Source organism: Capricornis sumatraensis, chromosome 17, assembly GCF_032405125.1.
Source record: "Capricornis sumatraensis isolate serow.1 chromosome 17, serow.2, whole genome shotgun sequence".
Lineage (NCBI taxonomy): Eukaryota > Metazoa > Chordata > Mammalia > Artiodactyla > Bovidae > Capricornis > Capricornis sumatraensis.
In genome coordinates, this window is record NC_091085.1 from 75,533,618 (window position 1) to 75,555,804 (window position 22,187).

General features: G+C 56.8%; 1 protein-coding gene across 4 annotated transcripts in view; it reads right to left on the reverse strand.

Annotated features, from left to right (window-relative positions):
- Nucleotides 1-884: 884 nt before the first annotated feature.
- Nucleotides 885-22,187, reverse strand: part of ASCC2 (activating signal cointegrator 1 complex subunit 2) — a 36,266-nt gene continuing 14,963 nt past the window's right edge. For 2 of the 4 annotated variants that reach the window (XM_068989496.1, XM_068989497.1), the window contains 15 exons: nt 20,685-20,752; nt 19,510-19,620; nt 18,550-18,662; nt 14,162-14,236; nt 13,630-13,737; nt 13,312-13,380; nt 13,018-13,092; nt 11,501-11,672; nt 10,020-10,234; nt 8,955-9,074; nt 3,821-3,914; nt 3,564-3,694; nt 2,936-3,035; nt 1,707-1,786; nt 885-1,343 (listed from right to left, as the gene is read on the reverse strand). In XM_068989496.1, the coding sequence (XP_068845597.1) occupies nt 1,172-1,343; nt 1,707-1,786; nt 2,936-3,035; nt 3,564-3,694; nt 3,821-3,914; nt 8,955-9,074; nt 10,020-10,234; nt 11,501-11,672; nt 13,018-13,092; nt 13,312-13,380; nt 13,630-13,737; nt 14,162-14,236; nt 18,550-18,662; nt 19,510-19,620; nt 20,685-20,752 (1,703 nt within the window). In that variant the 3' untranslated portion in view covers nt 885-1,171. Of the gene's footprint in view, nt 1,344-1,706; nt 1,787-2,935; nt 3,036-3,563; nt 3,695-3,820; nt 3,915-8,954; nt 9,075-10,019; nt 10,235-11,500; nt 11,673-13,017; nt 13,093-13,311; nt 13,381-13,629; nt 13,738-14,161; nt 14,237-18,549; nt 18,663-19,509; nt 19,621-20,684; nt 20,753-22,187 lie in introns of those variants that run through there. The other 2 variants (XM_068989498.1, XR_011146098.1) reach the window with 2 other exon arrangements.

Sequence of the window (22,187 nt, forward strand, 5' to 3'; positions counted from 1 at the left end):
ATTTGTCAAGGTCCAGCTGGGCAGGGGCCCTGGCTTCCGCTGATGGACTCCAGGCCAGGCCGAGTGCGGGGGCTCAGCCAAGCAAATGCCCCGCCGCTGATCCGTCACCGATCAGCCATGTTCTGGGTGGCCCAGGAATTGGGATGTATGGCCGTCATGGCCATGCTGGGAGCTGGTTGGCCCTGGCTGGGAGGGGGCTTTTGAGGAAAAAGGCCTGAGGCCCACTTGCTTCAACTCAACAGGGCTTGGTAGTGGCATTATCACTTGTTTCTTTCTGTCTGTGATCCCTTGATTTCGGAAGATTTAATGGAACGTATGTGTGACCAAGAGCCACTGAGTTCTGGCTCTGGTGTGGTCACTGGCCGGTCGTCCTTGGGCAGCTGTGAGATGGAGAAAATACTCCTGTTGGGACCAAGGACCTTGTGAAGGCCAGGGCTCAACCTGCGTGCCCAATCCCTGGTTGCCCACCTCCCAGCTGGCCTGGCCGCCCTCCCTGGCACTATGGGAATGGAAATCGTGCCTGCCCACTCCCTAGGGTGGCTGTCAGGGGGCTGAGCAAGGTCACGGTAAGGGCTGGACAGCAGGGCCTCACACTGGCCCCTCCTTCCACAGGCAGGGAGCGGAGGCTCAGAGAGCGGGGTGATGGTCTCCAGCCACACGGCGAGGTGGAGCAAGATCAGGAGGGCTTAAAGTGGGAGGCAAGCACGAAAGGCTGATGGACAGAGCATCGTCCTGCCCTCTTCCTCTCCTGATGGCGGCCATCGCTGGACTAGAACGGCAGGGCTGGGTTGGGGGCGGGGGTGGGGAGGGGAAAAGGTCACAGGCCAGGCACAGATCATTTCTTGAAATAGTCAAAAATTTTATTCGAGGGCCTTTTTTGTTTTCTGTTTGTGAATATACAAGCTTCCCGCTGTCCAGGAGAAAGGGAGGTGGTGTTTGGCTGCACAAGGTTTGGGAGGCTGGCCCTGGGGCTCTGTTCCCTGCTCGCTGGCCTCACGGTCTTCGGCCGCGGGCTAAGGCACTGTGTGTTCTGCAGGAAGGCGCTCATGGCTGGCTGGTGGATGACGGACAAGGCGGCCTTCTCAGGGGCTGCGAAGCTGAGGCTGTTGAGGGGCAGACTTGAACTTGGGGCCCTGGCAGGGGGCCTCCTGGCGGTCCCCGCGCAGCGGTCTCACGATGGAATCATGCCTTTGCTTCTCTTGCGGTCGGCCATGGTCCTCCGGTTGTGGTTGGCTCGGGTGGCCTTGCTGGCTTCCTTCTTCCTGCGTTCCTGCACCGTCTCTCGGCTCTGCCCGTGGCCCCGGGGGCTGCCGGCCACCGCGGTGGAGCTGTCATGCCGGTACCTGAGGGAGGAACAACCCGCCCCCAGAAGAATCGATCAGCCAGAGGAGGCAGCCCTGACGGGAAGGGGAAGAGCCTGCTGCCTCTCTCCGAGATCCCCAGGAGTGGACACCAAGCTTGGGCCAGGACACCCCCGTGCCAGCTTGAGGTCAGAGGAGAAATGGAGTATGCCACCCACTGGCTGTGTGACCTCTGGCAGATTACTTAACACGTCTGGGCCTCAGTTCCTTCGTCTATAAAATAAGGACAATGACGAGACTAGCTACTTCCTAGATCTGTTGCCAGAGCAACACGTAACACACGTCAAGCACTCGGGGGTGGGGTGGGCTTCCCACGCCCACCGACACGGCGCCGTAAGCACTCACCCCTTCCTGGCCAGGAAGGCCACGCGTCTGGCTTCCGCTTTCTCCCGCAGCACCGCAGGGTCCTGCACAAAGTGGTCGGGCTGTGGAGCAGAAGGGAGAAAAGACCACGAGCTGCCCCCTTTCCCGAAGCCGGGCTGCGTCTGGCCCCATCTTGGGGATGTCCCCCACGCCAGGAGTCAGGGGGCAGCCACAGCGCGGCAGGGTGATGCCCCAGAACCCGGCTGGTTGTTCTGGTCCAAGGTTTCCACCAGAAGCCCCCTCCTCTGACCCTTGTACCCATTTGCGGCACAGGTGGCTAACGGGTGGTCACAGCTGGAGCCAGATGATGACAAGGGGGAGTGGGGGGGAGGCCAGGATGGGGCCTCTAGAGACCACGGGGAGCCTGGAACCCAGCAGAGCGGCCTGGACACTGGCGCTTCCCCTCGCTGGTGCCAAGGCTGGGGGAGACCGGGACCCAAGGACCACAGACAGACTGTGGGGGCCTGGGCTGTGTCAAAAACACAACACAACAAGCAGAATCAGTAACCTGTGGAAACGGCAGGATTTGACATAAAAACATGGGCTGACCCCTTGCCTGGAAGGAGGGAAAGCTCTGGAAGGTCCAGGCCTCTGCCGTGCTGAGGAGCCCCTGGGAAGGGGTGCCTGCTGCCCCAGCCTCAGTGTCCATCAGGCCCTGCTACTCAATGACGTTGGTGGCCTGGCCCCAGACACAACTGAACCTGTCACCCTGGTGGGAGGACATGGCGGGGGCGTGGTGGGGAGTGAAGGATCCAGGCCTCCCAGGCTGGGCCCTGCTCACCCCGAGCAGTGCTGCTCTCATCTGTTTTCTATAAGGCATTTTAAGATTTCACTAGAAGAAAAAGTTTAGTGGCTAAAAAATAGAAAATGTTCAAACCCATCATCACAGATGACCTTGGGCCCTAACGCCTCTCTGATGTCGAGAACTGCCAACCCGGGCATGGAGGCTGGCCCCCAGGTTCCTGGGCCTAATGAACCCAGCAGCTCAAAGGCCCGGTCTCTGATCCTTCCCCTGGGCCCTTGAGGGGCCTTGGAGAAGGTTTCTAAGCCGGCAGCTCTTCAAGCAGACATCCTGGGCTCAAAGGGACCCCCTTTCCGGGCAGTGATGCTGAAAATGCCTCAGGGCCAGGCTCTGGGAAGCGGGGCACAGCTCCTGACTCACCCCTCAGAATTGTACCCTCTCCTCCACCTCCCAGTTGCCAACCAGGTACCTTGGGGGCTTCAACGGCAGCCTCCTCCTCCTCTTCCTCCTCGTCCTCCTGCCCTTCACCGGGCACTCTGGTTCTCAACACCTGAGGAATGGTGAAGGGCCTGAGGGTTGAGACAGAAAGGGAGATCAAAGACTAGATTAAACCTGGAGAGCGGAGCCTCCAATGGAGGAGGGGGTCCTGCTGAGAGGGCCCTCCAGGACTGGAAACCAAAGTGCCTTTGGAGTCAGCTTTGCTCCCGCCCCAGGACTCTGTGTGGGTACCAAGGTCTGAGGTGGGGGCTTCGGGGAGGCTGAGCTGAGTCCTGGGGGCAGGGGTGGTCTCCAGTCCTCTCTAGGGCGGCAATGCCTTTACTGGGGGAGTTGGGGAACCTCCCTAAGATCCCACTGGGGAAAGCTTTCTGCAGTTAAGAAGAAAAATGGAAAACTGCATGAGACCCAGTTGATGGCTCCTCACTCAGGGTGGGCTGGACCAACCGGCCAAGGGGCTGGCTAGGGCTGGAGGGAGCATTGGACCAGGAGTCGGGAGGCTGGGGTTCAGGCCCTGGTTTGGTCACTGACTTGCTCACGAGATCTGTATAAACCAGAGGCTGAGGGAGGGCCGCACACACCCCCCACGTCAACAGCCTCACCTGCGGCTGATGAGCTCATCATCCGAGTCCGCATCGTTGGCGCCCACCTGGTTGCCATCGTATGTGTCGTCGTACTCATCCTCGTAATCGTCCCCGCGGTAGGGCGAGCCCTCCCCGGGCTGCAGCGGCACCTGAGACGGCCGAAGCGTGGGTCCGCGGGGCCGGGGCTGGCCCACCTCCCCCCGCAGCGGGGCTGGCGCCCGGGGACGCCTCCCCTCCGCCCCGGCCCGCCCCCTCCCCTAGCCCGTCCCGCCCACCTCCTCCACCACCACGCTGTACTGCTCATAGCGCTGCCGCTGCGCCTGCACCTCCCGCTTGTCGTTCAGCAGGCTCCGCGCGCTCTCTTCCTTCCTGACGTCGAGAGGGAACAGCGGGGAGACACGAAAGAAAACCATCAGGCTTCGAGGGCAGCGGGAGGGGGCCGCAGCGCGAGGGTCCAGACAGACCACCGCTCACTTCTCCCGCCTCTGGCCGCCGCAACCTGAGATCAAGCACCGGCGGGGAGCGTGGGGCTCACCAGGTCCAGCCACTTCCGAGGGAGCCCCTCCCCAAGGAGCAGCTATTAGAGTGTAACACGTGTCCCCCCCCTTTCAGCCGGGAGACTCCCCTTCGAGTCTTCCACCCCGGAGAAACGTTGGCCCCCGCGCAGAGAGGTCTGATCGGGGATTTTCGTTTCAGCACTATGTGTAAAAGTGAAAAACGAGAGCAACTCATGTCCATCATGGCCCAAGGACAGGGGCCACATGACGCTGGGTGACAGTTCTCAAGAGCGACAATTTGTGCTGATGGAGACAGAATTCTAAGACATCCTCCAGGGGAAAAAAGCAAGCGCAGAGAAACACAGTGTGATCTCATCTGTGTAAAAAGCAGAGGGCAGACCAGGCCTGTCCTCTCCTCCAGCGAGGATATCCTCATCTATGCACATGAATAGAGACAGAGGGCTGGTAGGGCCCCACCCCCAACCCGGGTTGCTCTGAGGAGGGGCCTGGGGTCACCGGGATCATTTCAAAGGAACAAAACCCCGAAGAAGCAGTGAGCCCATGGGTGGCTTTCATAGTCACTTGGGGACCCCAGCCCCTCCCTCTCACCCTTGCTTTTCAGCCCAGGGACCCTGTCTGGCCTGCGGTTCAATCTCCCATGTCAGATGGCACGGCAAGAAAAGTCTGGAAGTTTAACTCCCGTCCTGACACAGGGGAGGCCAGCCGGGGGCAGGGAGGGACGTGTGTGGGAACAGAGTGAGCCGCAGCACGGCGGCAGTGACTCGGGCCTCTGGACTTGAGGCTTTGCAAATCTGCAGAAGAGCCTGGCTTGTCAGACACACAGGCCTGTGGAGTGTAGTTTCTACCCCTGCAGGGGAAAATCAATATGAGGTGCCAGGCAAGAAAATCCAGCTTAGCTATGAAATTGGGCCTCTGGAATGCATCAGGGGTAGGGGGAAAAAACAGACACAAAGCCCACAGCGTCCATAAAAATCTTCTATTAACAGGCTTTTAGTGTGGGAAGGGCCAGGCGCCTGAGTCCGGTGGGCTGTGTCTGGCCTGGGAGCCTGGGGCAGATCAAACCTGGGCCCCCCCCCAAACCTTCAACTTTTTTTTGTTTTTTGTTTTTATTTGGTTGCGCTGGGCCTCAGTTGCAACATGTGGTATCTAGTTCTCTGACCAGGGATTGAACCCAGGCCCCCTGCATTGGGAACACAGTCTTAGCCACTGGACCACCAGGGAAGGCCCCCTTCAACAGTTTTTAATAAGGGGTTACTATGAGCTGGGCTGGGGAGAGATTCAGAAGAGTAAAATCTGGATTTGCCCTCATGGAACTCAGTCTAGTGGCAAAGAGCAGAAGTGTGCTAGATGAAGGCACACACGTCCTGGAAACACAAGGAAAGCAGAAATGAATGGGGGTGCAGGGGGCTGAGTGAGGGGGTTGGGGGAGGCGCTGGAGCAGGGTTCTTGGAAGCTCCGTGATGTGGAGATGTTTGGTCTGGACCAGGGAACCATCTCGGGCCACAGGAATCTATCACCTCATGCCAGGAGAGGGAGCCTGTGACCGTGGCCTCGGCCCTTAGCGGGCGCTCTCTCTGCCAAGCTAAGGGGTGGAGAAGGGACAGGCAGAGAGGAAGTGAAGGGGCCAAGCTCGTTCAGGTGGAGCCCCTGGTAAAAGCGCACCCGTTCAACACAGGCTTCCTGAGGTCCTGCCAGGTGCTGGGCCCCGAGCTGAGCCAGGGGACCCAGGATGAATGAGCGCTGACACAGTCTCCCCTGCCCCACCCCACGGCCCCGGTCCACCCGGTCCCCAGGGTGGGCAGAGGGAGGTTCTTTCACACGGCATGGCCTCTGGTTACGTGGCTCCCCGGCAGGACCACAGAGAAGGCTAGCAAAGTGCCCCTGCCTCAGCGGGGTCCTCGGAGAGGATACAGGTAAGGACAGGGTACCTCGTCCAGGAAGGCTCTGGCCCTCATATGAAGCCAGAGAAGGAAAGAAAGAAAGGGGCAAAAGCAGCCAGGAGCAGACACAGCCGAGGGCCAGGTCAGCCAAGCCGCAGGAGCACCAGGGCCTGTTTGGAGCAGGGCGCCTCCTCTGCCTCCCTCAAGTCCAGGTACATGCGGGCTCCCCTGAGGCTCAACCACCTTTCTCCTCACCTGCTCCAGCCTGTCCTTCAAGATTGGCCCTCAAATTGGCCCTTAGAGGGATGACACTCTCCTTTGAATTTCTAAAGGGCCTGCAGAGGCAGTAAAGCCCTCCTTTTCCGGGTGAGGAATCAGGGGATCCAGAGAGGCCAAGTAACCCTCCCAAGGTCACACAGCTTCCACCAGCATAGCCAGGGCCAGAATATAGGTCTCCTGACTCCAGTCTGCTCGGCTGTTTCCTGAGGGGTGTGATCACAGGCCGGCCCCTTATCCTTGCTGAGACCTGATCTTGCCTCCAGGGATGGTGCAAGGATGAAATCAGACGATGCCCAGAAGCAGACCTGGCACCTGCTGAGCTTCACAAAGGGAATCCAGTCTCTCTGACTATAGGACTCGTCAGAACCTTTAATGGGCTAATGTGCTCTGTGACTCTCCAATGAGGCACACAGGGTGCGTAAGCATTTTGGGGCAACAGAACTGATCTGAAAGAGAATGCCTTATCTTCTGGGGCACCACTGTCGAAAGGAGTAAGGGGACCCCACGTTACCCTCACTGCCTCCTTCCCTAGCTACAATACACCTGCAGCACGTGTGCTTGGTGCCGACCTAACAAGCCCCTCACCTCACCCCCACTCCTAGCAGCCCCTCATTTTGCACAGGTCCTTCCTCTTCCCCATTCTCCGGGAGCCCTGGAGCCCAGCTCCCCAGCTCACCCCCTCACGTGAGGGGCCACTGGGAAAGGTCTCCTGGTCTCTAAGAGAGATGCAGAAAGACTTGACCCTGACTTCCTGGTGGCCCGGTCATTTCTGGACATCACATTGCGGCCACCCAGGGGCCACGAGAAAGCAAGATGCAACCTTGAAGACGTGGCTGCACCACAGGTCATCCACGCCTCAACTGCCCTACCCTGCACCGGCCTGTCCCACAAGGGGACAGAGTTCCTCATTTCTTGCGCCATTTAGGGCTCGAGTATCTGTAACAACGCACATACGGTTTAACTCAAGGGTGGCCTGCCTTGTGCGGCTTGCTTTCTCGTGTGTTACAGGCCCTAAGCTCCCCGCCCTGCCCACGTCAGGATGGGAGACCCCACTGAGGCCCTCCATGCCCCTCCATGCCCCTCTCCACTCTGTCGCGTCTTGATCGGTTTAAGTCATTCCCAACGTCTCTCTGCCATGGGAGGGAGAGGCCTGGGTGCCCCGTTCCCCGTGTCTCCCAGTGTGCCGAGCACAGGATCTGGCCACAGTCAATCACTTAATAAATATTTGCTGAGTGGATAAATAAATAATGCGCATATGAACAGAGCCCCTGCATCTCTGTAAACCCCAACCCCTGGGCTGCCCAGCACGAGGCCAGTGAATGTCTGCGGCGCAGTTTCTGCCTGGGTGGCTGGACGCCCCTTGGAGCAGGGGGACAGCCCCCGCCGCATGCCCCTCTCCTGCAGCAGGGCCTGGAAGGGCAGGCACCGAGGCGGGACAACGTCGCCAGCCCCATATCTGGTGATGTCGCAATGTGAGTGACTAAGCAGTTTTCAATAGCTTCCTGTCCAGCCAGCCAGATGGCTTTAGGGTTGCCCTGTGCCAGGTCCCCGAGCCCTCAGACGGCCACTCTACCAGTGCTGGACGGTCCCAGGAGCAGGGAAGAGATTGTGCTTCTAGCACTGGGGCTCCTGTCCCGAGAATCGGGCAGGGCCCTCTCGCCTCGCTGCCCCTCGCTGCCCCCATCTGTGTGATGAGGGAGAAGGCGCGCTGGACTTGCCCAGCGGCCCCCAGCTTTGTAGATTCCATGAAATGGCTCCATTAACACTGCGGGCTGGCACCGGGCTGTCAGCGTCTGATCCTGCCACCACGCCATGTGGCTGCTGACTCTCAGTCCCTCCAAGGGGTCCCAATCCAAAGGCAGGGGATCCTTCCAGAACGTACACTGTACTGGTGAAGAGGACCCTTGCCATGCTCCCCATGGCCTCGGGGCCACCGCCCCTGCTGTTCGGTCTGCCTGGAAAGCTTCTCCTGCCTGCTCTGCACAACTGACCCTCCCTCGTCCTTCCACCGTCCGCCCACGGCATTGTCTCCAAGAAGCCTTTCTGCCTGGACTGAAGGCCCAGGTAGAGGCTTGGGAGTCTGCGCGCCTCCACCTGGGAGAATCTGTTTCATCTATGGGTTCACGGGGCTTATTTGCCAAGCTGATCAGTCCAAACGCCACGTGGGCAGGGGCCTTGTCTGTTCCACCCCCCACCATGTCCCCAGCACCTCATAAATCCAGGACCTAGAAGCACCAGGCAAATATTTGTTGAATAAATGAATAAATCGTGAATGGACTTTTCAATGCCAAAAAAGTACGAAGGACATAGACCAAAAATAAGTAGGAAGGCCTTCAAATGTAATATATTCACTTGGGCAGAGGCCTTCCTTCTCCTGTTGTGTCCCTGGGTGGAGAGGCGCCAGTCAGGGAGCACCTCTGAGGACCACTGACCAGCTCTCCCACCCGGGGACTCCTCCGAAGATGGGAGAAGGGAAGAAGGGCCGGTTTGGCCCTGCTGGCCTTTTGCTGTCAAGGAGGACTCACTAACTCTGCACATAAGGTTGGAGCCTGAAGCCAGACTGTTAGAGGCCCGGAGCCTGGCTGCAGGGAGCATACTGATCTGGGGTATGGGGGAGCCCCAGGTGGAAGCTCTGTGACCACTTCCATCAAGATGACGGCCCTGGGTTTCTCTCGTCCTCTCTGCACTTGCAGAGTTGGGGTCTCTGGGACCCCACGGCCCACCGGACTCACCTCCTGCCCTTGTGCACCCGGCTCAGATCCACTGAGTCCCTGCTGAACACGTCAAACTCGTCATTCTGGAAGACGTTGTGACGAGACGTCAGTAGAGGCGTTGGGTCCGGCTTCACCTGTCTGGGGGGGTGGCAAAGAAATCCATTTCAGGGGGATGCTCCCCCTCCCATGTGAGGTCCGTCAGAGCCTCCACTCCCCAGTAACAGCCACATGAGGGACATGGGCTAAAAACCTGCCCAAGCCTGCCCCAGCCTGGGGAGGTGGCCTCCCCGCACGCGCGCCACTCATACAGATTGTGTTCCCTGCAAGACAGAGGTCACTTGAGCTGGGTTTTTTTTTTGCCTCAGTGCCTTCACCTGTGAAATGGGCACATGGAGGCTGAAGAATTGGTTCAAAGCCAGAGCTAGCTTCATTCTGGAAGTTATTCACTTATTCATTCAACAAACAACATTTATTCATGGCAGAAACATCTGTTTACACTCCTTCCTGTTGCCCCCGGGGGCTTCAGGGAAGCAGTGGGCCCAACTCAGAAAGGGTAGGTGTGGGCGAATTCCCTGATAGTCCAAGGGTTAGGGCTCCACACTCTCACTGCCGAGGGCCCTGGTTCAATCCCTGGTCAGGGAACCAAGATCCTGCAAGCTGTGTACTGCGGTCAAAAAAGCCTCCCCCTCACAAAAAAAAACAAAGAAAAAGAAGGGTGGGTATGAAGGAAGTGAGAAGCTTGGCTGTGCTCCCTCAGTGGCCAGGCAGGCAGCAACATCAGAGCAGAGGGCCACAAGCCCTCAGTCACCCCCCGCCCCCCCATCTCCCAGGAGGCGGAGCAGGGAGGCCCAGTGGTGCCCACTCTGCGCTGCAGGGGGCATGCGAGGACCTCTGGGGGCCTGAGGTTTCTGTTTCCCCAAAGAGGACATCAGCTTCTGTGGTTGGGAATTGCCACTGTGGGGAAGTACTGAGGACGGGACACAGGAGAAAGAGGAGTGGGAGGCAGAGGAGACAGGAAGGGCCCCGACGAGGACCCCGGGGCAGTCTGGGCGCCACGAGCTTCCTCCCACCCAACGCTCCCACCTGTCTAGGCCGCGGTCCAGTTGGCTGAGGGTGGGGGCCAGCCGCCCTTCCAGGATGTTGTTGATCACCTGCTCGGGGTCATAGCTGTAGTGCTCCAGGCAGGCCAGGATGAAGCCCTCGCCAAGGTCCGGCAGCAGGTCCTTTACTTGGGAGATGAGCGAGTCCAGCTCCACACCGCACACGGTGGGACCCGGGGCTGCGGCCGCCCCCAGGCACTGTGGAAGAGACCGAGGGGATGCCTGGGCTGGGCCAGGGAGCCCCAAACTGCACTGGTCTCGGAGTCAGGCGACCTGGCCTGAGTCCCAGCCCTTCCCCTCCTGGCTAAGGGACCTTAGCCAAGTCTCTTAAGTCTGTCTGAGCCTCCATGTCCTCCTCTGTGAAAGGGGGTGCTACGGCTTACCAGCTGAGCTGCTGCTTCTGGCTGTGTGACCTTGGGCAGGGCACTTAACCTCTCTGAACCTCCGTTTCCTCCTTATAAAGCCCCCAGACTACACCTACTTCATGGGGTTGCTTTCAGATGGTTCAAAGAGACGATACACAAAAAGTGCAGAGCACAGAGCCTGGTGTGGACGAGGCTGTCCACAAGTGGCTGTGGCTTCTGGGAACCAGCCCTTTCCCCTCTGACAGCCTGACGACTGAGGTCGGAGGGGAAAAGCAACCGCTGGAGCTGGCTGATGTGGAGAAGCGCCCCTTTGGCTTGGAATACGTTAATTTTTTCAGCTTTTCAATTAAGGAAATTCACAAATCAAAAAAACAGTAATAAAACTCCTCTGTGTCTGAGGCAAGAAGCCAAATGGGGAAAAGGTGGTGGGGAGGGGACCACCATTCTCCAAGGCCCTGGGACAGTGGGCACCGGGCCTGGGGCCTAAGAGAAGGACAGCGGCGTCTGGCAGCGGGGCACGGGGGCCAATCACTCACTCCTCGTGGCAGCTCTGAGCACCCACGTGGAGATGGGGACCCTGCCACTCCCCCCTACAGGGGAGGAACCAGGGCTCCTGTGAGGGATGTGCCTAAGGGCTCAGAGCTGGCAGGTGGCAGAATCAGGATACGCCCCTCAGCAGCCTGACTCCAGAGACTGTGTCGTCTTAATCCCCAAGTCACACTGCCTCCCGACACGCAGGGGAGAGCCCTGGGTCAGCGGCCAATCAGGAGGGTCACAGAGGTGGTGATGCAGGGTTCTGGCGACGTCCGGAGCGACAGCACCAGCTCAGCGGCTTCCCCTCTGTTTAGAGGTGCGCGCCGATGGAGAGTTCATGTGGAAAAAGCTCCCGTGCTTCACCTTGTCGGGGGAAGTGAGGCCCTGACGGCTAAGCGCCTTGCCTACCTCACAGGCCTTCCAGCTCGCCCTCGGCTCAGAACCCTCGAAGGGCAGTGCGGAGCAGGCCGGCAGCTCAGAAGCTGTCAACCCCCAAACAAACCCTTTTCCTCGTGGGAACAGAGAAAGGAGGTCTCCCGCTGCCCGGGCCAGTCCTGTCACACACCTCCTCCTCCTGGGGGAGTGAGGACGGCCCGCTGAGCGCCTCCGCTGTCTCCCCCACCCCGTTAGGGTTCTCAGCCACAGCCAAGTCTCTGGCGCCGCTGGCTTTCTTCCGGTCTACCCCTTCCCAGGCACTCTCCACTGCCTGGAGGATGTAGGTGGTCCGTGTCTCATCCCTGGGAGGACGGGTTAAGGAGTCTCTCTCGGGGACCACAGCCCTCTCTCCACCCTTCACTGCGTGGCTGAGGCCAGGGGCCATCTGGGCTGCACCCCACGGGCACCGCGGGCTGCCTGGGGAAGCAGGCCAGCCCACGGCCGCACGAGCCTCAAAACCCAGTACCTGCCACTCAGCAGAAAGCAGCTCTGCGTAAGGGCAAGGCCAGGGTCTGGCAGCCAAGGGTCCTGGGACAAGGACCCCCCAGGAGGAGGGCCCGGCGGGGGCACTGCCACCGGGTGTCCTGTCCAACCCGTTGTGGGCTTTCTGCAAAAGCTGGCCCACAGGGTGTCTGTCCCTGAGGCTGGACTGAGCAACCTACCCCAGCCATCCAAATGGCCCGCAGGCCCATTCCTTCCAGGCCCTCGTCCCTCTCCAGTACCCCGGGTGCTGCCAAGTCAGACGCTGGGTAGTTGCTCTAGACTCTCTCACTCTATACTTTCTTAAAAAAAAAAAAAAATTAATTAGTTAGGCTCGCTCCGCCAGGTCTTAGTGGCAGCACTCAGGATCTCTGATCTTTAGTTACGGTGTGTGGGATCTAGCTCCCTGACCAGGGATCGAACCTGGGCCCCCTGCACTGGGACCACAGAGTCTTAACCACTGGGCCCACAGAGTCTTAACCACTGGGCCACCAGGCAAGTCCCTCCCTCATGCTGCTTCCAACCCAAGCGCCCACCACCCGAAGTCTGAGACTGACAAGGTGCACCTCCGCTTCACATCCTTCTAGGTCTCCCAGCACCTGCAGGGCTCACCCCAAACTCCTCAGCAAGGGCCACCCCAGGGCTCATCTGCCATGGCCAAACCCGGCCCCCACCAGACCCCAGCCCCCACCAGACCCCGGGCCCTCGGCGCCCTGCAGGCTGCACACGTCTGTGGGCTCCACACTGTGCCCGGGAGAGCACTTGGCTCAGGGCGTGGCCATCTCCTGTTCCTTGTGCTACTCTCAACTTGGGTTTCGCTTCTGTGTGACACCCCCTCCTCCCCTTGACTCCCCTGCCTCTGAGTGACACTCTCGCTGCCTGTTTGGTTATCCGTCTCCCATCCTGCGTGAGGTCCCCGAGGGCAGGGCTGAGTCCCTCTTGGTCACACAGCCCCAGACGCTCAGCAAAGACCAGGGAAAGGAGGGCTATGTGTACCCCCCAGGATCAGAGCAGTCTTCTCCTCCCAAAACAGGGTGTCAGGGAAAGCTGGCTCCCACGTGTTCTGGGGCTAAACGGTCTCTCCACTCCTCTGGGTCCAATCTGGTCAGGGCCCAGGACCCAGAACCCAGGGCCGGGTCCACCCCGGGGGCTGCGGTGGAAGGATACAGGACGGAGGAGGCCTGCTGCAGAAGGCTGACGTCATCGGCCACGGGGAAGAGGGCATCGTAGTCCCGCAGGAACCTGGAGGGGGGCGGGAGTCAGAGGGTTGGTGGGGCGGGGGCGGGACTTAGAGGGTGGCAGGGACACCAGGCTAGTTTGCCACTCCTCGTGTCTGCTGCCCAACCACTAATACCAAAAGCTTAGATCGTGGTGAGCACAGGGCAGGGGCTCTATTACCAAAGGCCTCTCCTGGGGCTGGTGGGAGGACCGGGCCCCCTCCGGCTGCTACTCCCAGCTCACCTCTTCTCCTGCAGCAAGGAGCTGAAGATCTGAAGGAAGTCTTCGATGTAGCCCTGAATGTTGTCACAGCTGGAACAGGACACAGAGAAGAGGATGCGCTCACTCCCTGCAGACAGGCTTGGCTCCTTCCCCACCCGCCCCACCCCTCTGCAGCCTCCCTCTGCGAGTCAGAGGAAAGAGGCATTCTTCCTGGTTTCCCATCTTTGCTGGGCAACCCCAGGTCAGGGGAGGGAGCCCCGTGCAATGACAGCAGTGCCCCAGCCGGGCTTGGGGAGGGGGCTCTCCCGCCTGGGCGGGCAGGGGATCCCGAACGCCCACCTGCTTTCCAGGACCGGGAGGAGGCAGGTCTGATTCAGGAGGGTGTGGAGAATCTCCAGTAGCTTCTTCCTGGAATGGGAGAGCCTCTGCCACAGGTCACCTAGCAGCCTTGGAGGCCAGAGCGAAAGAAAAGTAGATCTGAGAGGCAGAAAGACACCAGGGGAGCTTCCTCACAGCCTTTGCAGGTGCCCCCCACCCCACCCTCCATCCTCCGGGGGCTGAGAAAGCCTCAGTTCGCTGCTGACAGCAGCTGGCAAAGGGCGACAGGCTCTGAGAGGCTGGCTGGTTCCAGGGCCACCTGTCAGTTCAAATGGTGGCTCAGGAACCAGCGGAAGAGTTTGGAGCAACAGCTGAGGGGGAAAGGGTTCCTTGCTGCCAGGAGGCTGCTAGGTAGGGAGGGAAGCACTAGCTGAAATTGCAGGGCCTCTCGTCCCTGGTCCTTGGCCCTTGACATAGAGAAGGGGGTGCCGATGCCCAGGACAGGTGAGCTGGGGCTCTCCCACAACAGCCCTCAGTTTTGTCCCCGCCTCACTTGCTGTCTTCAAGCCTCCTCTTCTTAATTGCAGACTCCAGTTCGGGAATGGCTATTTCGTAAAAGGAAGCTAGCCTGCAATGACACACACAGGGTAAAAGGCTGGATTAGTTCAGAAATCTCACACTTCCTTAGAAAAATCAAAGCACGCTCAAGGGAGCAGGAGGGCCCATTTCTTCCTGCCAGGTTGTCCCCAAGACAAGTTTCTCCCTCAGCCCAGATTGCTCCGCTGTGGCTGGTCCTAGGAAGAGCCTGGTGGGCAGTGACCTGGAGCTCGCCCCCTGCTCAGATGGGAATCCAAGATCCAGAGGGGCTCGTTCTCACAGAGCAATGCGTGGGCCACCCAGGACACACCAAGCTTTGAGGGATAGGTACAAGGTGACTTTCTTCTTGCTCAGAAACTGCCAGCAGCTCCCTATCTCCTATGATATCAGAGTGGAACTCCTCTCTCTGGTACATCTGTACCCGGTACAGGCCAGCCAAGCTGGCTTCTCACCTTAGTAACCTCACAGCCACCTGTCCTCAACTCAGACTTAAACTCTCCATCCCCTAAATTAGGAGATTGAGATTAACGTATACATACTAGTACACATGAAAGAGGTAACTAATAATGATCTACTGTACTGCAGAGGGAGCTCTAACCAATATTCTGTAACAACCTATATGAAAAAAGAATCTGAAAAAGAATGGAACACCCATATTTTGTTGTTGTTGTTTAGTTGCTAAGTTGTCTGACTCTTTGCGACCCCATGGCCCATTGCCTGCCAGGTTCCTCTGTCCATGGGATTTTTCCAGGCAAGAATACTGGAGTGGGTTGCAATTTTCTTCACCAGGGGATCTTCCCAACCACTTGCATCTCCTGCATTGGCAGGCAGATTCTTCCCCACTGAGCCACCAGGGAAGCCTATATATGTACACGTATGTATGTATATGTGTGTGTATATATATATGTATGTATATGTGTATATGTATGTATGTATATATGTATGTATATGTGTGTATATGCATGTATATGTGTATATATGTGTGTATATATATGCGTGTATATGTGTATATATGTATGTATGTATGTGTATATATGTATATATGTATGTATATGTGTGTATATATGTGTGTATATGTGTATATGTGTATGTGTGTGTATATATGTATATGTGTGTATATGTGTGTATATATGTATGTATATGTGTATATATGTGTGTATATGTGTGTATATATGTATGTATATGTGTATATATATGTATATGTGTATATATGTATATGTGTATATATGTATGTATATGTGTGTATATATATGTATATATATCTGATTCACTTTGCTGGACACTTGAAACTAACAGAACACTGTAAATCAGCTATACTCCTATTAAAAAAACACACAAAACCCAACTCTCCATCCTAGCCACGTTTCCTGACCATAAGCTCACCCCCGTGACTATTCCTCTCTCGAACCAGACACACAGCGCTCAGAAGATGCTGATCTTACACCTTAAAATGCAGCTACCTCTCTTCCGGGGCATAATTCTATCTCTGAACATCTTAAGTTCCCAAAGCCAGAAAAGCAGCTGATTTCCTAGGACTGAGCTGAATCTGCAGCAGCAAATGTAATGTGCCCTGTAAACATTCGTCTGTCGATCGCTGGCTCCTGGCCACCTTTTCCTGGTGTGGGGCTATCGGTAGACATGGGTAGGCAGGCCAAAAGGGGCGGGGCTTTTGAGGCCCACAGCGTGGCACCCAGAAGACAGAGAGGACGGTTTGGCTCAAACAGAGTCAGGCGTTGCCATGACACACTGCTGGTGAAAGGGTAAATTGAAACAGCCCCTATGGAGGGTGATTTGGCGAAATCCGTGAAAATTTCAAATGCATGTACCATCTGTTCCTGCAGTTCTACTTCTAGGAATTTATTCCTCAGATATAGTTGCAAAGGTACACAGTGACCTAGGTGCAAAGTTAGCCTTCGTGGCAATTTATTTATTTATTTATTTTTTGGTAATAGCAAACAGTTGGAAAAAACCTAAAGTGCCATCTCTGGGGTCTGGGGTCCCCCACAGTGGAGTTCTACTCAGAGATACCAAAGACTGAAGGTGGTCCCTGCACAGATATGCATTAAATTTAAAAGCAGAATGCCTACAGTACACACAGCACTCATAATATACCAGTATGTGTGCGTGCTCGGTCATGTCCAGCTCTTTGCAATCGCAGGAACTGTAGCTTGCCAGGCTCCTCTGTCCATGGGACTTTTCAGGCAAGACGCTGGAGTGGATTGCCATTTCCTCCTCCAGGGGATCTTCCTGACCCAGGGATTTAGCCTGTATCTCCTGAGTCTCCCGCACTGGCAGGTGGATTCTTTACCACTGAGTCACGTGGGATGCCCAATATGCCAGTATATGAAATATTAAAAAGAGGGTGGAGGCAGATAATGTGTTTCTTTGCATATATGTGCATATTTACATGCATATCTTTGGAAAATTCCACAAAAAAACTAACTCAATGGTTGTGTGTAAGGAACAGAAGTGGAGAAGGGGGGGAGGGAGACTTTTCAAAGGTGTGTTTTATACACCCTGTGAATATATTATTTGTTCATAAAATTAAAGGACAGAAAGAGAGGAAGGCAGAGAAGGCTGCTCAGAGAGATTAGCTGGAGGCTGTTTGGTGAGGTAACCCCTTGCCTGGAGCCCTGGGGGGGGACCAAGGACTCTGCTCAGCACGCCTTCCTGGCCTCCAGCACAGTTGGAACAGGCTGAGCCAGCCTCAGGCTATTTGTGGGTCTGAGGCAGCATCTCTTGCCAAAGGCAGGGTCACTCGCAGTCAAAAGTGTTTTCCTTTCTTCCTCCTCACCCTGAGGTAGGTGGAGCTGCAGCCCTGCCTCCGGGGGGCGGGGGGGGGGGGGGGTTGTTGTTCAGTCCCTGAGTCGCGTCTGACTGTTTGTGACCCCATGGACTGTAGCACACCAGGCTCCCCTCTCCTTCACCTGGAGTTTACTCAAACTCATGTCCATTGTGATGCCTTCCAGGTACCTCTTGGGAAACTCAGCTCTTCCGGCAAGGACCCTCCCATCTCCAGAGACCCTTTCCAAGGCCATCTGTGCCCAGTTTGGGAAGATGCTTTCGCAAAATGGGAAAGTGCTCATGGTGAATGAAAATAAGTCTAAAAACAGTCTGATCGTTCAGAGTGATTTTCATTTCCTACCTCTGGGGAGTTCCCAGGTTTCCAGTTTGCCACATTTACCATGAAGTAAATACCTTTTAAAAAATTGTGACAACATTTTTAAAAGTCCTATCCCCACCCTTTTCTTCTGGGGACAGTGTGGATTGGCGCTTTTTTCTAACATTCTCTGGGAGGCTGAGCAATCCTCACGTCTGATTTTCAAGAGCTCAGGGGACCCGGTAGGCTCAGGGCACCAGCTGCCATCTCTGGCACATGTCTGCGCTAGATAAATGTTTTGTGGAGTAGCTGGGCAAATGACCCAGTGGACAGAGGGAGGGGGGATGGAGTTGGATAGCTCCCAGAATGGTTGGGGGAGATGCCTGGCGGAGGTCACTGACAGCAGGACAGCCCCCCACCCCCCACAGTTGCTGGGCAACGAGCCAGTTACCAGCCCCTGTCCCGGCACCCCTTTCTCACTGCTCAAGGAACGGATGCCCATGGGGCTAAGTGGGCAAAGAAGGTCTTTCTCCCTCCGCTGTATCCCCCTGGTCTTTCTCCATCACAGCAGGACCTTTCTACGACTTCTTTGGATAGAAGCCTCCAGGGCTCCCTCCTGCCTCCACGATAAAGGCCCCACTCCCTGCCAACACATGTCACACAGCAGGTCTGACTTCCCTGGGGCCGCATCTTGTGGTCACCTGCTCCCCAAGCCCACTCCCCGACTCACACCCCGCATCATACTGCACTGCACGGCTTCCTTCACCATCTGGGCCACTGCAGGCTTTCTCTGCCAGGCAGGTTGCTGTTCATTCTTAAGGTCTCATCTAAGCATCACTCTGAAACCGTCTCTTATTCCTCCAGACAGAGCCGTGCTCCCTCATCTGCATTCCTGGTGCAGCCCCACCAGCTGGCCCCACGTGGATGCACGTCTACTCGTGTGCGCGCCTCTCCGCGCTGGAGGCCGAAGTCCTCAGCCTGAGCCTCCTCAGCCTCTTGCACCCCTGTGCCCACCCGTGCCGGGGGCTCTGCAGCAGACCGGGTCTGAACGGAAACTGCCCCGCCCTTGGCTGGCGTTTTTCTCCCTCTCCTCCCCTGCTCTTAGCCCCCCCAGTAAAAGTCCTTCTCAAATGCAGCCTCCAGGCAGGCGGGCGCTGGAAGAGGGAGCCCGGCAGGTTCTAAGCGTCCAATAAATATTGGTTGAATGTGGATGTGAACCCGAACCTCGACTGCAACCGCTGTACCTGTAACAGAAGTCGTGTTTCTGGAAGGTCGGACAAGCCAGAGGGAAGATGTCCAGAAAGGCCCAGAGGGTGGTGCAGGTGTCACAAAGGTAGAGGACGACATCCTTTAACTCCTGTCAGGCCGGAGGAAAAACACCGCATTAGTCCCCCCAGGGATAGCCCTGCCGAGGGTCTGAGGCAAAGCGGACAGAGTCCAGGGTCCCCCTCGGGTCCGCCTGCCGCAGCTCCAAAGCATGCACACCCAGGGGGGTCGAGGGTGACCTTTCGCTTCAGGTTAATACGATTCTCTCTTTGAAGCTGAAGGAGAACCCATCCCTGAATCTGAAGACAGGGCCGGAGGTCCCACACAGAAATTACAGCCCAGGGAGGCCAAGACGTCAGGTCTGGAGAGCGTGTTGAGAACAGGCAGGGCTCCCTGATTCTCCCAATAGCTCAAACAAGAGGCTGGGCCACAGGTCAGATCTCCACTTTACAGATAAGGGAACTTATCTGCAGTTCACAGGGCAACGTGCCCTGTTCCCACGGCACTCGCTGCGCCCTTTTCTGGAACGCTTGTTTAAGGCCTGCTTTCCCACGACAGCGCAAGCTTCAGGAGGGCAGCCCACCGCACCCTCGCCCCTGCTCTAACTCCCGTGCTAACACAGGCATCTGCTTCTGTAACCACTTGGGCCTCATGGCCCAGCCTGGGGGCCTGGCATGTGCTGGGGCATGCTGGTGCCATGGATGAATGGCCCCATGAGAAACGCACCCAGGAGCCTGTCCAGCTGAACTGAGCGAAGGCTAAACCTCTACGCTGTTCCCTCTGCAACTCCGTAAATGCAGCAAGAAAGCCTGCTGAAATGTCCTAAAGCGTGTGCCACGGGACGAGCCGCCTGCGGGGTGGGGTGAGGGGCTGTGAGCAGTGGGCAAGCTCCAGGCCTTCTCTTGGCCAGAAGGAAGCCGGCTGAAGGGCAAGCTCACCGGGAGAGGCATGTCGCTGGGGGTGAGCCGGCCCCTCTCCTCGAGCTTCTGGGGTGTGGCGCTGGCCCCGTCCCCGCGCAGACCACAGTGCTGGAGGATATTGCTGAAGACCTGTGAACAGAAGAGGTGACTCTTTCACATCCTATGGAACCGGCAGCAGGGACCCCCGTTCTGCAGTGAGGGACTGGTGACCCCAACACTGCCTTGGAATCTTCAGGATATATGCCGGTGTCCCTGGGACACCAGGTGAGACAGTGACCTTCTCAGTGACCGTCTCAGAATGGAACCTGTGTCAAAAGGGAATCATGGGGACGTCCTTCCCGCAGGACTGTGGTGAGGATGATGATGATGACGAAATGTACGTAAACCCTGTGGATGTGACCCGGATCGGCTGGACAAGTGTATAGGGCTGGATATTTAAGAGATACAGTCAGCAACATGTATTTCTGGATGCCCAGGGCAAGGCGATTTATAGGAACTGTATTGAATAAAAGACAAATCAATAGTGAGGGGGAAAACAGAGCTCATTGTGGATCGCACCACATTTAAGTTGGAGAAGGAAATGGCAACCCACTCCAGTACCTTTGCCTAGGAAATCCCATGGACAGAGTCTGAGCCTGGTGGGCTATAGTCCATGGTGTTGCAAAGAGTCAGACATGACTTAGCAACTGAGCGCCACGTTTAAGTACACTAGCAGCAGAATTCTAGGAGGTACCGTGAACAGTGCTTATCTCCTGGTGGCGGGATTACGGAGGAAGATTAATCTTCTTCTTCTACTTATTTATTTTTTTGGAATTTTCCAAAGTTTCTACAATGAGCATTATTTCATACAAATGATTCTATGAGGCTTTAGAGCTCAGACTTGAGAAAAGTACAGGGGTATCTTCAGGGGCAGATAGCTGTTGACAGACAACACAGAATGCACCCCAAGCTTCTTCCATATGAGTGCTGGACAGCCCTTAGATTTCAGTTCTGTTCGAGAGGGGAAAGGACAAATTTGAAGGAATGAAGTGAGGGGTAGAAAACATGGTCTGGGGGTGTGTCTGGTGTGAAGAGGTGGGGAGAGTTCTCCCTGACTCTTGCAGGAAAGAAGAGCAACATCTCCAGGTAGGAGAAGGGGCCTGCCCCACCCCCATCCCCCCCACCCTCCCCAGGGCAGGGCGAAGAGCTGGTACCTGAAGGATGGTGGGCATGGCTTCGTCCAGGTCATTGTAGTAACTTGGCTGCTGGATAAAGATGTTCCCTGAAAAGAGAAGAGAAAGGTAGGAACTGGGGAAAGACGGCGGAGGAGGACAGGATGGAAGACAAGTCCCACATGGTTGCCAGCATGTTCTGTGACCTTTCGCCCCTCTCCTGAGCTTGCCTGCACCAGAGCAGTCCTGGCCGCGGGCCCTGCTGGCACAGAGCTCTGGCCCAGCCTAGAAACTTCCCCAGGGTGAGGGAGGGGCCTCGCCTCAGTACAATTTAACCTTTTAAGCACCTCTGCCCCAGCAGAATTACGTAAAAGACCCACCCACCCTGGTCAAACCAGCTCACCCTGCCGTCCCCGGGGAATGATCACACTTGGGCACTGTGCCTTGTATGACAGTGTTGGCTTTGTAAATGGGAGTGAGTCATCCAGGAAAATTAGGAGACGTGATCTCTTTGCCCAAGAAACCTGGGTGCTACAGTCCAGGGGTCCTGCAAGGCCAATTCTGGAGAAATTCTCTAGAAATTCTCTCACCCTCTGCTTTTGAACCTGCTGGCCGTACACAGCCCCCATCCAAGGTGAGAGGCTGGCCAAAGACCTGGGGGGAGGTTTACCACACACGTGCAGTTATTCCCAGAAGATGAAGCCCTTCCCCAAGTGTGCGTTGCTGTTGAGTCGCTCAGTCATGCCCAACTCTCTGCAATCCCATGGACTGTAGCCCTCCAGGCTCCTCTGTCCATGGGATTTCCCAGGCAAGAATACTGGAGTGGGTTGGCATTCCCTTCTCCAGGGGATCTTCCTGCCCCAGGGATTGAACTCCTGTCTCCTGCATTGCAGCCGGATTTTACCATTGAGCCCCCAGGGAAGCCCCGAGTGTTTACTGCTGCTGTGAGTGTGGCGGTTAGAGTACACGGTCACTGGGACAGAAACCAGGTGTTCCGGCTGCCCAACGCGGAGGGGGAGAGGATCACAGCTCTCGAGAAGGAGAAGGCAGGACTGTGCAAAATGGCACCGCCTCGAAAAGGGGCCTGGCTTCCTCATCCCACTGCGATCCTGGCACTGAAGGCTGGCTGGCTGTCAGGACACTCTGAGTCCTAGGTGTCCTCCGTCCTTGGGCAGGGCTGTCCTTGGCTGCCTTCAGCATAACCCTGCAGCCCTCACCCCATCCCGGAGGGCTTGAAAATGAATGAGATCAGAGGCCAGATGGGGCTGGGTGTATAAGCGAGTCATTAGGTGGCTGGACTTTCTCTAAATGCTTTTCTGGAGGCCACTTGGTCCTAGGATTCCAGAAAGTGTTACTGGCAGGAGCTTGCTTGGCATCTCCCACTCCAGATGGGTGCTGACCCCTCAGCCTGTGAAGGAAGTTCTCCCTGACCATCTGCGCCCACCTCCTGCTCCTGACGAATGGGGAGTGAGTGACCAAGCTGTCTTCCTCTGCTCTTCCTCATTGGATCCTCCTAGCAACATCCTCAAGGTCAAGTTAGAACTC